The sequence below is a fragment of the Crocuta crocuta genome, unplaced genomic scaffold (genome assembly GCF_008692635.1).
Source record: "Crocuta crocuta isolate KB4526 unplaced genomic scaffold, BGI_CrCroc_1.0 scaffold113, whole genome shotgun sequence".
NCBI classification, from domain to species: domain Eukaryota; kingdom Metazoa; phylum Chordata; class Mammalia; order Carnivora; family Hyaenidae; genus Crocuta; species Crocuta crocuta.
In genome coordinates this window covers 2,548,851-2,564,244 of record NW_027530368.1, presented here as the reverse complement: position 1 = coordinate 2,564,244, position 15,394 = coordinate 2,548,851, and the positions used below count along the sequence as shown (strand labels likewise).

The 15,394-nt window shown below is 50.8% G+C and overlaps 1 protein-coding gene and 1 long non-coding RNA gene across 2 annotated transcripts in view; one reads left to right on the top strand and one right to left on the bottom strand.

The window, feature by feature from the left end:
* The window catches only part of LOC144233333 (uncharacterized), a 19,155-nt gene extending 18,894 nt beyond the window's left edge, over positions 1 to 261 (bottom strand). Inside the window, exon 1 of the long non-coding RNA XR_013335642.1 lies at positions 87 to 261. This is a non-coding gene — a long non-coding RNA (uncharacterized LOC144233333). The remainder of the gene's footprint in view (positions 1 to 86) is intronic.
* A 2,556-nt stretch (positions 262 to 2,817) lies between these two features.
* SPR (sepiapterin reductase) lies at positions 2,818 to 9,303 on the top strand. Its single transcript, XM_077766191.1, has 3 exons — positions 2,818 to 3,280; positions 3,853 to 4,143; positions 8,512 to 9,303. Exons 1-3 carry the CDS (start codon positions 2,959 to 2,961, stop codon positions 8,700 to 8,702), a joined length of 804 nt encoding a protein of 267 aa, XP_077622317.1. The 5' UTR covers positions 2,818 to 2,958; the 3' UTR covers positions 8,703 to 9,303.
* The last annotated feature ends 6,091 nt before the right edge of the window (positions 9,304 to 15,394 follow it).

Genomic DNA, 15,394 nt, shown 5'->3' with positions numbered 1-15,394 from the left:
GAACCAAGGCCTGAAAACAGATTCCCTAAAAAGCCTGGAGAGGGCAAACACAAAGCGCAGAGCTCAAAATCCAGGAGGAAACTTACCACAAACTCCAGGGTCAGCGAGAAAGCAGTGAGCCCCGTTGGCTCTGTGGGTGCTAAGCTCAGGTTTGTTCACCAGCCTCGAGTTGCTGGGAGTTTTCTTTGCATCCTACTTCTGACCACCAAGTAACTTAACCTTACAGAATAAAACTGCCAGCTACTGTAACAGCAAATATGTGTTTATTTGGGGATAGCAGAGACTCGCAATCCAGAGCACAAACTACTTCTAGGGAACTATAAGTAAATTCCCTCAGTGAAAGCCAGGAACGCTCCTTTATAGAGGAAAGGGGAAGCTTGGTTATTATAAACAGAAAGTCCATTGGAGGAAACTGAGACTTCAAAGCATAGTGGCTTTTCATTGGCTGCACTGTTGCAGTATCTCATTGGCTGGGCTGTTGCCAGGGTAGGAGAAAGGCCTTCCTTGCACTTTGCTGGGATAGGAGCGGCCAAGGGCAAGGTCCTTCTCTTCCCCTGGGTCTGTAATTCATAAGTGATAGGGTATGAGAGCTCACCCTGAGGGCCTCCCAACTCTATTCTAAAGGAGATTTCCTTTTATTAATGTTCATAGAGTATACTCTGATCTCTGCCATTACTGCAGAAGAACTCTTAAAAAGGTTAAACACAGGTACTGGAGAACCAGAATATGCAGAAGTGAAAAACATGGTTTTAAAAGTAAGTGCAATAAATTCTACAATTTTCTGGATTCCAATTCAAATTGAAGTTTACAGACTTTTTCCCTTAACTTCCTTCAATTTATACCTGATTTCTTTCACACTGGAAATCTTGGCTCCTAACAACATTAGCATAATTACTTTGTTGGTCCTAATATACATCAAATAGTTTCAAAATAATACTGTGCACTTTAACAAGGAATATACTAAATGATGTCTAAGGTTTCTTTGCAGTTTCATTTGTTGTTAGAATGTGTTCCATGGTGACATACAGTCTGAACTGCACTTTTTTTTAAATGTTTTATTTATTTTTGAGAGACAGAGCATGAGCAGGGGGGCGGGACAGAGAGAGAAGGAGACCCAAAATCCAAAGCAGGCTCCACACTCTGAGCTGTCAGCACAGAGCCTGACCTGGAGCTTGAACCCACAAACCGTGAGATCATGACTTGAGCTGAAGTCAGACACTTAACCGTTTGAGCTACCAAGGAGTCCCCGAACTGCACATTTTAAAAATATTTTTTCAGGCTTATTTATTTGGGGGGTCGGGGACGGAAGGGCAGAGAGAAAGGGAGAGAGAGAATCCCTAAGCTGCTAGCACAGAGTCCAACACAGGGCTTGATCTCAGGAGCCATGAGATCATGAGCTGAAGAGTCAGACATTTAACCAACGGAGCCACCCAGGTGCCCCTGAACTGAATGTTTTACAAAAAGATTGTAGTAACATGCCAAAATCCATGTTGACAGTAGAAACCTTTCCTCCAAATCGTTTTGCTGTTGGCATGATAGCTCACACAACACAAGGAAGCAAAATGCGTTTTTCCAGGAGACTTGAAAGGCAACTTTGCTTTCTATCCTCAGAGAGAGAACAGCCCTATGAGGGCTTGGGCTGAGTTATCCAAGGTTGCTTACCACTTTTGCTAAACTCTCAAGAGTATCCTTGTTTAGGAAATGTGTAGCTGTCTCTCAACCTTCTCATCTTCCTTCTCTCCTTGAAAAAAATCAGAAAGTGAGTTTTCTCAAGTATGGGTCTGGAAGAACAGACTTAGATGACTGTGTAAACTTGAAGTGTAGCTGGGGGCACGGGGGTGAAAGAGTGCCTGGCTGCAGGGGTCCCGGACCAGGTTTGGCCATTTGCTGCTGACAACATGCAAAGGCAGAGAAACGGGTGGTGGTCAAACTAGAAAGGAATTTATTTCAGTGAGGCCAGCACTTGGGAAGACAGCAGACTAGCCACTCAAGGACTGTCTCCAAAGTACCAAAAATACTTCAAGGTTTCTATAAGGAAAATGTGGGGCAAAGGTCCGTGCGCGCATGCAGATACACTGTGACAGTCAAACCAACCATTGCTTTGAGGTCAGCCACAGGGGTGCTGGCGGCTGGGCAGTCCCAACTGCCTGAAGGGGATAGGTTAGGTCTTTTGCCTGAGTTGAGAAATAAACTAGAAAAACATCAGTTAGAAAGTTTGAAGTCAAAATGGAGGTAGTTGATGTCCTCCGAAATGGGGAGTAGATGCAATTGACCATTAGGAAAAGTGTAGCATGAGTGGGTGCAGAAATCGGTGTAACACAGACCTGTAAGAGCAGGAAGAGTCAGAAAGCTCAGAGGATGGGAAACTGGCTGGTGCACAGAGTTGCTGAGTCTAGGAAGAGACCAGAGGTTTTTACAACACTCCATGGAGCACTGTGGTGCTCCCAGAGGTAGCTTCCATTACCCCGAGATTGGTGAGTTCCCAGAGCCCAAACTGGCATGCGGTTCACTCAGGGCTTTTACTGGCCACTCACAGGGACGCCCAGCACAGGGCAGGATGGCCTGGCCTGGAGGAGGTCCCTTGTGCAAAGAGGTGGGATGTTAACTTGGGAGGCCGAGGCGTCCCTGACCGGGGGAGGGGGGGTGTGAACGTGAGGAAGCGAGGGGGTGGGAAATAGGTGGCGGTGGGAGAATGATGCTATGCCCAGAACTGGACGAGGATTCCTCCCGGGGCCGGCCGTGCTCCCCCGGCCCTTTCGGTTTGGTCCCTCCCCGCACTCTGGGACAGCGCAGGCGCCTCCACTTCCGCCACAGGCGGCCAAGGAAAGTGGCGCCCAGCAATCGCAGCCGAAGCCTTCGGTTCCCGCCCCCCGCGGCCGGGCCTTCGCCTACTCCTACCGCGATCGGCCCGCCCTCCGCCAGTCTCGGGTCCGGCGTGAGCTGGCGCAGGTCGGGGGTATGGAGAGTGGCGGTGGCGAGCAGGGCGGCCTGGGGCGCGCCTTGTGCGTGCTGACCGGGGCCTCCCGTGGCTTTGGCCGCGTCTTGGCCCCACTCCTGGCCCGGCTGTTGTCGCCCGGCTCTCTGATGGTCCTGAGCGCCCGCAACGACGAGGCGCTGCGGCAGCTGGAGGCCGAGCTGAACGCCGAGCGGCCCGGCCTGCGCGTGGTGCGGGTGCCCGCCGACCTGGGCGTCGATGCCAGTTTGCAGCAGCTGCTCGGCGCCCTGCGCGAGCTTCCCAGGCCCGAAGGGTTGCAGCGGGTGCTGCTTATCAACAATGCGGGTAAGAGGCCCGCCGGCAGAGGCGGACAACCCAGGGGATCCCTAGCAATAGTGCTTAACGCCCCTGTCTCTTACTTTCCCCAACCGCTGGGAACTTTAGAGGTGACTCTTAGGAATCAGAGAGGATGTCAAAAAATCCTGGTTGTTTCAGCAAGGTATGGAGGAGGACTCGGTTGCCATTGGTGCGGCTCCTTCTTCCCCACCGTCACTCCTTCCCGTTTCAGGGCAGTTTTCCAAAATGCCTGTAGAACATTCCTCGATCGCCTTGTTCCGCGCCCTCTGGCGGAGGCCTGAGTCAGGGCATGAGGCTTTCCAACAGAAGTAAATCACCAGCTTTTCCAAATGGCCCCCTGAGTTCTCCCCCCAGGCCCAGAGCAGGGCATGCACCCTTTCAATTTGCAGCTTGGGATGAGTGAACAACCCCAGATGTGTCTGCAGAGTCGGAAAGAGGGAGACGCCTTCAGAAGCACTCTAGGTTTGGATGGGAGGGGGGTGTCTGGAGGAATTTTGAGAAAGCTGGGGGAAGAGAAGGACCCATCTGCACAGAGTGACTCCTATGGTCTGGTTTTTCAGGCACTCTTGGGGACGTGTCCAAAGGCCTCGTGGACTTGGGTGACCCAGTTGAAGTGAACAACTACTGGGCTCTGAACTTGACCTCCATGCTCTGCCTGACTTCCAGCATCTTGAAGGCCTTTCCAGACAGTCCTGGCCTCATCAGGACCGTGGTTAACATCTCGTCCCTTTGTGCTCTGCAGCCCTTCAAGGGCTGGGGACTGTACTGTGCAGGGAAAGCAGCCCGTGACATGATGTTCCAGGTCCTAGCCACAGAGGAGCCTAGCGTGAGGGTGCTGAGCTATGCCCCAGGTAGGTGGGTCCTTACCACCATCCCTGTCACCCCGAACTAGCTGGCTGGTTCCCCTCTGGGGGGTGGGCAAAGGGCCTAGTCCATCCCCTCCAAGAAAGAACCCAGAGTATATTGACCCTGAATCATTAACCATCACTCCTTGAGGGAAATACAGGCTCCCAGTCAATTACAGCTGGCCAGGACAGGGAGTGTAGTTGGACTATAAGGTGAGAGGGTTGGGAGTTGCCTGGCCTGGAGGGTGGGGCCAGAAAATCTGAGATACTAGAGTTTGAGGACAATTAGGGTTTGAGTTTTAGGCCTGTGCCACATTTCCTTATGTGAAACAGGGAAGATGCTATCTGTCTCACAGGGCAGCTTGGAGGACTGAATGAGGAAATGTGGATGAAAATGATCCCTAGTTGTGAAGTGCTTCCTAATTGTTAACACTTCTGAATGTTAGATAGAACTTATCAGGCTGTGTTCTCTTCATATCTGTACTTCTCTCTCTTGATTGGAAAGCCTTGAAGGCAGGATCTTTGCCTTATGTGCTTGTACGGTCCCCAGCACCTAGCAAAGCGCCAACACCTGAGTCAGACCTCAGTACATGTTAGTTGAATAAATAACAGAGACACATTGTGAAATGTTGATCATCCCAGGCTAAACAGTGCTGGAACATTGTGGGCATGCAGGGATAAATAAGAGAGGGCCCCTGCCTTCACAAAAGTTAAACAGTAGTGGGGCTTGTGACACTTGGTCTGGTTTCTCACCACCCTGCAATGCCACTGTGCCCCATTTGGAAAAGTGAGGCTTCTATACTAAGTTTGAGGCTGATGGAATTAGAAGGTGGTGACAGAGCTGTTGTATAATGTCTGAATGACTTAGACAGAGATCCAATAGTCTGTAGTCCGTTCCCCTTGGAACCTGGGGGCAAAGACCTAGAAAGACCTGGCCAAAGCCCAAATGTAGCAGAGCCAGGATCAAACCTTGCCTCCAAGTTCATGATCAGTGCTATTTTTACTTCCTCATACTCTCTAGTACCCAATCCTCCCGTCTTCCCTAACACAGACACTGTTATTCTCGCAGCCACCATTGAAAGAACCATTGAGCACCCCTCCGGGCTCAGCCTAGGACTCACTCAATCAACAGTGAGCAAATGAAAAGCACAGCGAGGAGTGGTTTTCAACCCTAGAATGTCATTTGATTGAGTTAGGTCTTAGGGAGTCCTGAGATGATTCAACATCTGCAAATCAATACAGTATACCACATTAATAAACTGAAGGATAGGGGCACCTGGATGGCTTAGTAGTTAAGTGTCCAACTCTTGGTTTTGGCTCAGGTCATGATCTCACGGTTCATGAGATCAAGCCCCACCTCGATCTGTCAGTACAAATCCTGCTTGGGATTCTCTCTCTGCCCCTACCCCCCTCGTATGTGTGTGCACGCATGTGCACACAGGCATTCTCTCTCTCGCTCTCTCTTAAAAAAGAAAGAAAAATAAAACCATTTTTAAAATAAATGAAGGATAAAAAGCATATGATCATCTCAGTAGATGTAAAAAAAGTATTTGACAAAATTCAACATCCATTTACTATATTTAAAAAAAAAAAAAACCTCTCAACAAAGTGGGTGTAGAGGGAATGTACTCAACATAATAAAGGCCATATATTACAAGCCCACAGGTAACAGCCTATTCAATGGTGAAAAGATAAAAGCTTTTCCTCTAAGATTGGAACCACTCTTCACCACTTTTATTTAATGTAGTATTGGCAGTCCTAGCCAGAACAATTAGGCAAAAAATAAATAAGAAATAAAAGACATCCAAATCAGAAAGGAAGAGGTAAAACTGTCTATTTGCAAGTGACATATTACGTATAGGAAACCCTAAAGACTCCAGCAAAAAACTATTAGGACTAATAAATTCAGTAAAGTTGCAGGCTACAAAGTAATAAATAAAAATCAGCTGCATTTCTTTACCCTAATAATGGGCTATGAGAGAAATTAAGAGACCAGCCCCATATACAACTGCATCAAAAAGAATAGAATACCTAGGAATAAATTTAACCAAGAAGGTGAGAGACCTGTACACTGTTCACTACAAGACACTGATGAAAGAAACTGAAGAAGATACAAATAAATGGAAAGATATTCTGTATTCATGGATTGGAAGAATTAATATTGTTACAATGTCCTTCCTACCCAAATCAATCTATAGATTCAGTGCAATCCCTATCAAAATTCCAGTGGCATTTTTCAGAGAAAGAGAACAAAGAATCCTAAAATTTGTGTGGAATCACAAAAGCAAATAACCAAAGCAGTCCTGAGAAAGAAAAGCAAAGCTGGAGGCATCACAGTCCCAGATTTCAAACTATATCACAAAGGTATAGTCATGCAAACAGTGGCACTGGCATAAAAACACAATTCGCCAGTGAAGTCCTTTAGGGCTGGTGTCTTGAAGAAGATAATTTGGGGTTGAAGTTTTGGAGTGACCTATTAGCTTTCATAAACTTGGATGTACAGATCTTTCCCCAGATTTGGGAGGTTCGCAGCCATTATTTCTCTGGGAGTCCAAAAATGTATAGAGTGTCTCTTCTGATGGTATCCCTTAATTCATCTTCACTCTTTTTTGATCTTTTTTTTTTTTTCTTCTGACTGGATGATTTCTAATGACCTATGCCGCCAACGTTTTCTTCTGCTTGGTTGAATCTGCTGTTGACTTCTCTTGAATTCTTCAGTCACTGTATTCTTCAACTGTAGGATTTCAGTTTGATTTTTGTTTTTTTCTAAGTGGTTTCTATTTCTTTGTTGAACTTCTCATTTTGTTAATGTATTGTTTTCCTAATTTCATTCAGGTGTCTATCTGCATTTTCTTATAGTTCGCTGAATTTCTTTTAAGAAGATTATTTTGAATTATTGTTCAGACATCTTATTTCTTTTTTTAAAATTTTTTTCTGTTTACTTATTCTTGAGAGAGAGAGAGAGAACATGCATGCACAAGTGGTGGTGGGGGGGCAGAAAGAGACAGAGGATCCGAAGCGGGCTCCGTGTTGACGGCAGAAAGCCCAATGCAGGGCTCGAACCCATAAACTGCAAGATCATGACCTGAACCAAAGTCATGCCCTCAACCGACTAAGCCACCCAGGCGCCCCTCCTAGATCTTATTTCTTTAGGGTCAGTCATTGAGTTTTACTGGTTTCCTTTAGTGGTGTTTATGTGTGTCCTTGATTATTAACCATCCTTGTGGCCTCATGGTGGTGTCTGTGCATTTGAGGAATAGGCATCTCTTCCAACCTAGAGCTTGGGTTTATAGTCACTGATTGCAAGCTTGGGCCACAGGAGCCATCTAGGGCCACAGGAGCTGGCTAGGATATGCCAGGTACCGAGGTTCATAGGAGCTTGTCAGGAGCCTGGTGCCATGGGAGCAACCCAAGGCCATAAGAGCCAACTGATACTGGAATGGATCGGGGGCCTGGGTGTCTTGGGGCTCTCTGGGAGCCTGGAGCTGCCTGGGGCCACTGGAGCTGGCAGGCACTAAGGTTAGCTAGGGACCTGGGTTCATGGGAACCCACAGGGAACCACCTACGGCCATGGGAGTTGCCTCAGTGCTAGGGCAGGGTGGCTCGGGGATGCCCTGTGAAGTCAGGTGCTTACTACACTCTCCTCCCATGGGGGAGGGGAGTGTCTAGGCTTGGGGAAGAGGTGATAAGGGTAGTGCAGATCCATATTTCCTGCCCTCCTCAATGCATCCTTTCTTACTTCTGCACTTCACCCACGTAGTAAAATCCCTCACCTGGAATCCTTGGCTTTTGTGAAGGTAATTTCATGGGCAGCCGGTAGTTCAAATTGATGTTTCTGGAGAAAAGTGCTAGAAATTCCTATGTCACCATTTTACTGACCCCAATGATATCTTAGCAAGGTGCATTTAGCGCAGGGCTAGAGAAGGAGCTGAAGCAGGGAGAGAGAACCAGGGGAGTATAAAGGGCCTGATTATCAGCGTATGTAGGGGCAGAAGGGTCCTACTTGGTGACTTGTTGGCCGCGGGAACAGAGTGGGGAGGGAGGAGACAAGGATGGAGGTTTTGAGCTTGAGAGAAGAGTAGTTCATTAACAGAAGTGAAAAAGGCGGGAGGAGGAGGTGCTGGTTGGACAGGAGGTGATAAGCTTGCTGGTAGACTTAGTGGTCTGGAGATACCGAGTTCACTGGGCATTGGAATTTCTGAGTCTAAAACTCAATAGTGACAGAATGACCCTGACCCTTTTGGTGACCTCCTTTGGTGACACTAACCACCCTTGTCAGCCAGGATGAGGTATTGCCTGTGGCCATCCTCCATACACACAGCAGGAGCCCCTGCCTCAGCCATGTCACCTCAGCTCCTGCACTTCATGCCCTAGGTCCCCTGGACACAGACATGCAACAGGAGGCCCGGGAGACCTCAATGGACCTAGACTTGCGAAAAAGGCTGCAGGAGCTGAAGACAAAAGGAGAGCTCGTGGATTGTAAGACGTCAGCCCAGAAACTGCTAAGCTTGCTGCAAAAGGACACGTTCAAGTCTGGAGCCCATGTGGACTTCTACGATAAATAAGCCAATGTCCTTGGCTGCCTGGGGCTTTCCTCCCCCTCTTTCAGGCACACCAGGGAGCCCTGTGCCTCCCCTCATCCTGCCACAGTGGCACTGCCAATCCTGCCTTACCCAGATAAGCACTCATATCTACTGTCCTTCCTTCAGAGCCAGCAAGCAGTGAGGGCCTTGGGTGGCCGGAGTCCCAGTTCTCAGGAGTCTGTTGACCGCCCTGAGTTAGGGGAAGCTTGGGGGAGAGAAGTTATGGTTACCGGTGTTCTCCCCAGGAATAGAATTTTAGGAATAGGAAGAGCAGCACAAGAAGCCAAAGCCTTGAAGAGAAGAAGTTGGGTCTCATCGCCAGTCCATGGCTGAGCTAACGTCAAATAGGAGGGCCCATGTTAGATTCACTGCCTGCAGGGGAGGGAGGACAGTGCAAGCTTGGCACACAAGGGTGCTCCATGCTCACGGTAGCAGGACCTTGCGTTGAACTTCATGTCCTCATTCTCATGCCTCCTCCCTCCAGAACCTGCCATCTGTCCCCCAGATGGAGAGCAGAGGCTTCTGAGAGTTTATGTACATGTAAAAAGCAGATACAAATAAAATGTGGATTGTCCTTTGTTAATGCCTGCCTTCTCCTCTGATACAGGGCCCATACTGATTCCTGGTTTGCTGGGCTCGGGGGTGTTCCCTAAAGCAATTAACCCAAACTTGGGGAGTTGCCCTTATATCCAGGGGCATTGTCTTGGAGGTATCTGCCTCTTCTCACTGAGCTCTACCCAGTGGCAAGCTCAGATTCAGAGATGGACATGCCCAGATACCTGTTTCTCCATCATGCTTTTATCCAGTCTTTACTACCCTTTCCTCATCCTTGACCTATTCAAAGAGTTATTTAGGCTTCAGGGTCTGACCCCCAGCTTCCTGGGCCTCTCGGATTCCCAATTCTACTGTGTGCTCACATGACAATTTTCTGAATGGATCCCATCTCCTCGGGGTGCTGTCATGGCCCCTCCTGGCAGAGTCCTTCTGGCCCATGTTCCCAGTCTTCAGTGAGGTGGGCTTTGGATCAACATGCCTTGGGAGAGGTGGCCAATATTCCAAGAGAGGGAAGCCCTGAGAAACTAGGTGTGTGACCAAACCCATCCTTTTCCCAGTCAGTGGATGTAGGATGTATGGCTGGGAGCTCCACAGTGGTGGCGGTCTACAGCCAGCCAACCAGCCCCTGGCCCCTGGCCCGTATTTAGGAGGAGAGCTCATGGTCCCTGCCAGCCAGCTCCAGGACTCAGCCCTGTGTCTGATCGCGTAGGAGGGAACTCTCTTTGTTCCTCCTCATGAACAGCAGAGGGCGCACTGAGGCTGTTCCTCTAAGAGAACCCTGGGCGGCTCATCTCTGGAAGCCAAGCCCTGGGCCGGAGCTGGCAATTCCCTGCGAGGTTCCCTAGGAGGGAGCGAGTGACTCATGCTCCTGTCTGTGTCCAGCAGAACATTTGCCCTCACTGGAGTCAAAAGTACTGCATTCACATCCTTGTCCTGCCATTTACCAGCTGGTAATCCAGGACAAATTATTTCTATTGTGTTTTGGTTTCCTAATCTGAAAAATGGTGTCTCCCTCACAGGGTCATTGTGAGCACTGAATGACCTAATGTTTGTAAACGTTCAGCACAGTGCTGGCATCACAGTAGGTACCCATAGATTCAAACAGTACGCATTGCCTTTTAATATCAAGATCCAGATCAATCTGGAGCCCCGCTTGCCGCCCACATGCCGTCCTCCTTGCTGACCTACAGCGAGAACTCACTGTTGTGGACCTCAGTGGGGCTGGAGTTCAGTGTGGACCTCTTGTTCTGGACTCAGCAGACCTATGGGAAAATGCATGAGTCTTGAAGTCAGGAACCCTCGGTCTCTCTTCCCACTGTAACAGAGATGCGGGGTCCTGCCCAGGTCCCTCCTTCCTCTGAGGCTTCTGTTCCCTTAGAACAGATGAGCTCTAAGATTCCCTCCTGCAGGTGGGGCTGGGCCAGCCTGGGCTGCCCCTTCCGTCTGGTGAGTGTTGAGCAGATCTCTCACCCGGCGCCTTGCCCCTGTGGGAGTGTGAGACCCGGCAGCACCAGCGCAACCCTAATGGTGGCCGCATTGGGATTGTTTCCCTCTCTCCCCACCAGGCTGGTCGGCCAGGACTGAGTGAGGAGTACCACATGTCGCCACCAGGTGGCGAGGCTCTCCCATGCCTGATACTTGTCCTCTCTGAGCCCAGGGATTTAGCCTTGGAAACAACCCCCATCTCTTTCTCCCTGCATTCTAGGATTGAGACCTCTCAGGGCTCCCCAGGGAGCTGGGGTCACTCTCCCTGACAGGCCTAAGTCCTCCTTGAGTCCCCACGGGCTCCGACTACAGGGATTTCCCAGACCTTGCTCCTTGACCCAGACTCAGCCTCCCTAGTTTCCCCACCACTAGGGCAGGGAGACTTTCTTGCCAGCCTCTGGGGGCTAACCATCTGTGTTCCCAGAGTGCATGGCCCGGCGTTGACCGCCACACACACGAGCACATACAAACACACACACAATACATGTCTGCACATGCCCAGAGTCCAGCTGCAGGGTCGAGCAGGGCCTCAGATTAGCCAAAAACCAAACAAGCTTTCTCTTTGTCTATGGTGTGAACGAGCGGGGCAGACTTTGGTTTTGTGTTTAATACCCTGAGCTTGAGGCCAGCAGCTGGGCTGCGAGGGGCAGGGGAGGGGAATATTCCAGGCCCACTCCAGGGACATCCAGCACCTCTGTCCATGAACGTGACCAGCTGGGACTAGGCTGTTCAGGAACATCCTCCTCACCCCCCAATTCATGTCCTTCATCCCCTGAGTACAGTGCAGGCTGGTGCCTGAGTCCATTGTTGGGCAAGTCTGGAGGTGCCTGTCCCCACTCAGAACCACTCCCTGGGGACACGTTCCATCCTAGCATCTCCCCATGTCTCACTTCAGGAAGTTGGGCTCTGGAATACTGCATATGGCCTCCTTCACCCACAGTATCTCTCCACAGAAGGTGGCCTCCTATGCCAACACATGTTTGCAATAATTCTCACTCGTGTGCACATGTACATGCCCCTGTGGCCCGGGGTGCCCAGCTTGCTCCCTCACCATCGGGGTCCTGTGTGGTGACAAAGAAGTGAGTGAAGAGCACTTCCAGCCCCTGGAGTGGACATCCCATGGGGTGACACCTCTCCAGCTCCCACAGCGTCTCCCCATGATCTGGTGTTTAGGGGAGGAGCCACTAGGCAGCGTGCAGGGAAGGTAGCTGAGGATGCTCTCTGAGCCTCTGGGGCCACCTGGGGGAGGGGTCAAGGGTGGCTGAAGAGCCATCCTTGCTCCTCTACCCCAGTCCTGAGCTCTTCTGCCTACAGGCTGAGAGGCACAGTTGAAGGCTGGATGTTCCCTCAGACTTTAAAGTCGAGCCCACCTCCTCACTCCCAGCCTGCAATTATTGTTTCTTCCCAGCAAGACTCCCTTACCTTGCCCTTTGTCTCCCTCAGCCCTAATGGCCTTTACTGAACTGGGGAGTGTTGGACTTTGATTTTCAGGGAGAGGTTGGGGGAAAGGAGGACGGAGAAAGGGAAGGAGAAGGAAGTTCCTTTTTTTCTTTGGGGGGATCCATTTCTCAGGCCCACCCCCCAGCTGACCCCAGAGACTGAGCGTGATTCCTCAGCTGATTAACCTGAAAACTGCCTAGTGGTCTCTTAGCCCACTGGCCCATGTCTCCCATCCCCCACCCAGGGGCAAGGGAAAAGAGGACCCTGGCTCCCATTCCCAGACCTGGTGCCTCCTCTTGGAGCTGCAGGAGTCTACCTGGCCCATACTCTGGTTCAGGTCTTAGTCCCATTTCTGCAGAGACTTTTCCTTCCCCCACTCTGCCCTTCCAAATCCCAGCTTGACCCCAGGGATCCAAGGCCTAAGGCTCAAAAGGCTGCATATATTCCACAGACCTTACTCAGACCTAACCCACTGAGGCCCTGTTGAGTGAGGAATGAATGAATGAATGAGTAAAGAGAATGAGCAAGCAAGTGAGCCAATGAACGCTGGAGAGGCCAGCGCCAGGTGGATAGTGAAGCATTGGGAATGGCTCCGGTGTGATGATGGTGCCTGGGAGTTAGGTCTCTGCAGACAAACTCCCATCAGCCCAGGTATCCCTACATGGGGGTTCAAAGCCACCTTGGATTTCTCCCTGGAACCCCTAAAGGAAAGCCCAAATGTGTGTGTTATGGAAGTGGGTGGGGCTGACCTGTGTCAGAATCAGCTGCGCAGTTTAAAAAAAAATCACTTTCCGGGCGCCTGGGTGGCTCAGTCAATTAAGTGTCTGACTCTTGATTTTGGCTCTCAGGTCATGATCTCACAGTTCGTGAGTTTGAGTGCTGACAGCACAGAGCCTGCTTGGGATTCTCTCTCTCCCTGTCTTTCTGCCCCTCCCCTGCTTGTGTGCCCTCTCTCTCAAGATAAATAAATAAACTTAAAGAAATTACAAAACGATCACTTTCCCATTACTCCTCCTTCACCCCAGATTCCAGTTCACTGGATCTAGGTGTGCGTCCCCACATGCGCTAGAGCATTGAAAAGTGAGCTGTGAAGAATAATTGATTCATTAATTTAAAAAGCGAGCTGTGAACCTTGCAAACCCAGGTGCTATTTGGCAGAGACCAAAGAAGGCAGCTGCTCTTTGGAAGGGAAGTTTAGGGGACAGAGTCAGAGTTAGGGTAGGGGCTAGTCTGAAGTCAGAATTAAGGATCAGTATATGGCCAGGGTCAGGGTCATTGTGAGTCCAGATTTAGGGTTAGCACAGGGCCATGTCTGTGATGGGGGGCGGGGGGAGGTGGGAATACAGAAAGGGAGAAAATTTTGCAGTATTTTGGGAGGCAGAAGAGGCCTGCACTATTGGTGCTTAAAATATTAATTTGCATATAAATGATGAGTGTCAGGGTGAGCTGGCTCATTAGGAAAAGAAGGCCAGGCCTGAAGACCAAGGTTGAGAGGCTGCTTTCCTGGGCCCAGGGTAGCCCCAGATCTGCCCACCCCGTTCCCCTGGGCAGGAGCCCTGTGCACAAGGCAGGGACATTATCTGGAACAAAATGGGCTTTAAGAGTCCATCCTTGTGGCCAGTCTGGGTAGGACAGGAAAGGGAGCAGGGGCAACGTGAAGAAGCTGAAAGGAGGCACGTGTCCTCTCCTTCCTGGAGCATCCAGGCCAAGACACAAAAACAGACACAAGGCCCAGCGAGCCTGAGGTGGGGTGAGCAGGACAACGAGAGGAAGAGGGAACACCTCAGGGAGGGACACAGACAGAGACAGAAAGATTTGAAAATATCGTAAGACAGATTCAGAGGGAGGGAGAGAGCTTGAGAGAAGCCACACACTCACACACACTCATCCACACACTCACGCTCGGGCGTGCGCTCACGAAGCCACCCTGAGCCTGGAAATAATACTGGAAATAATCCCACTTGCGACGCCGGGGCCTCAGCTGCACAGGCGGTGCCGAGCTGTTACCTTGCACATCTGTCAGCTCCAAATGTAGAAGCTGTCATAGGGGTGTGTGTGTGTGTGAGAGAGAGAGAGAGAGAGAGGGAGAGGGAGTGTGTGTGTGCGCGCCTGTTTCTCCCAGAGAATTCTGAGGCCTTACCCTGGCAGAGGGAGATCCCCAAGAGGCTCTCCAGAAGGTCCACACCCTAAGAAGTAGGCTTCCTTCCCAACCTGCACAGGGAGAGGCCCAGGGGCCGCCTAGCTTTAGGAGATAGCCCACTGGACTTGGCTTCTGTAGCCTGGCTTGGCCACTTCGAGCCATGAGGTCCTGGGCAAGCGAAGCATCTGGGTCCCCTTCATTTGTGAGGGGGCCCGTCAAGTAGCCGAGCCCTTCGGATCCTAGATGGGCAGAGATAAGCAGCTGGCTTCACGCACATCGGTCACTCCTGGGACATCAGGGATTCTTTCCAGCCTGCTTGTTTTAACCAGGAATTCCTTCTGTGGCTGACTCCTGACTTCCAGGGATATACCCGGCACACAGGTTCCTCTGGGGACACGGAGGACACTGTCCTCCTCTGGCCTGCCCTTCTCACAGCTGCTTTCCGTGCCAGACCCAAGGATGCGCCTTGAGCACTGACTCTGGCCTGAGAACCTCTGACCCGGAGCCTCCAGGAGCTGAGAGGGTCGGCACAAAGCCCAGGGAGACAGGGATGCTTAACCCTTTCTTGTGACAATCCTTGGGTAGAACCACGTGCTCTTTCTCCCTGGGGATGCTTTCCAGGTTTTTGTCCCCCCCTCCTCATGCGCCAGGAGGCTCTTTTTTGTGTTTGCACTCTGCCCTGCTTTAATCCAAGCTTGTCACAAAGGGATTTTGCAGCACTGAGGAAGAGGCTCCACAAACGATCCAGGAGGGAGGGCAGCCTTTTCACTCTGAGTCCGAGAAAACAGGGCGCGTGGCCGGAGGGCGCAGCCCCCGGGTCAGGGCTCTACCACAGTGCCATGCCCACTCAGTGGGGGCCTTTCCGGCCACACAGAACTGACACTGTGAATATACAGAGGGTACACAGCCCTGCCACTCATCCCACAGCCTCGCAGACGCACAGCTGACCTGCCGCATCAAAGCCCACCCTGACCCCCGGGCCATATCTCCCTTTTTCCTCAGATCCACCGTCCCTTCTGCCCAAAGTTTGGACGGACGTTCTGGGTAGGCCGTG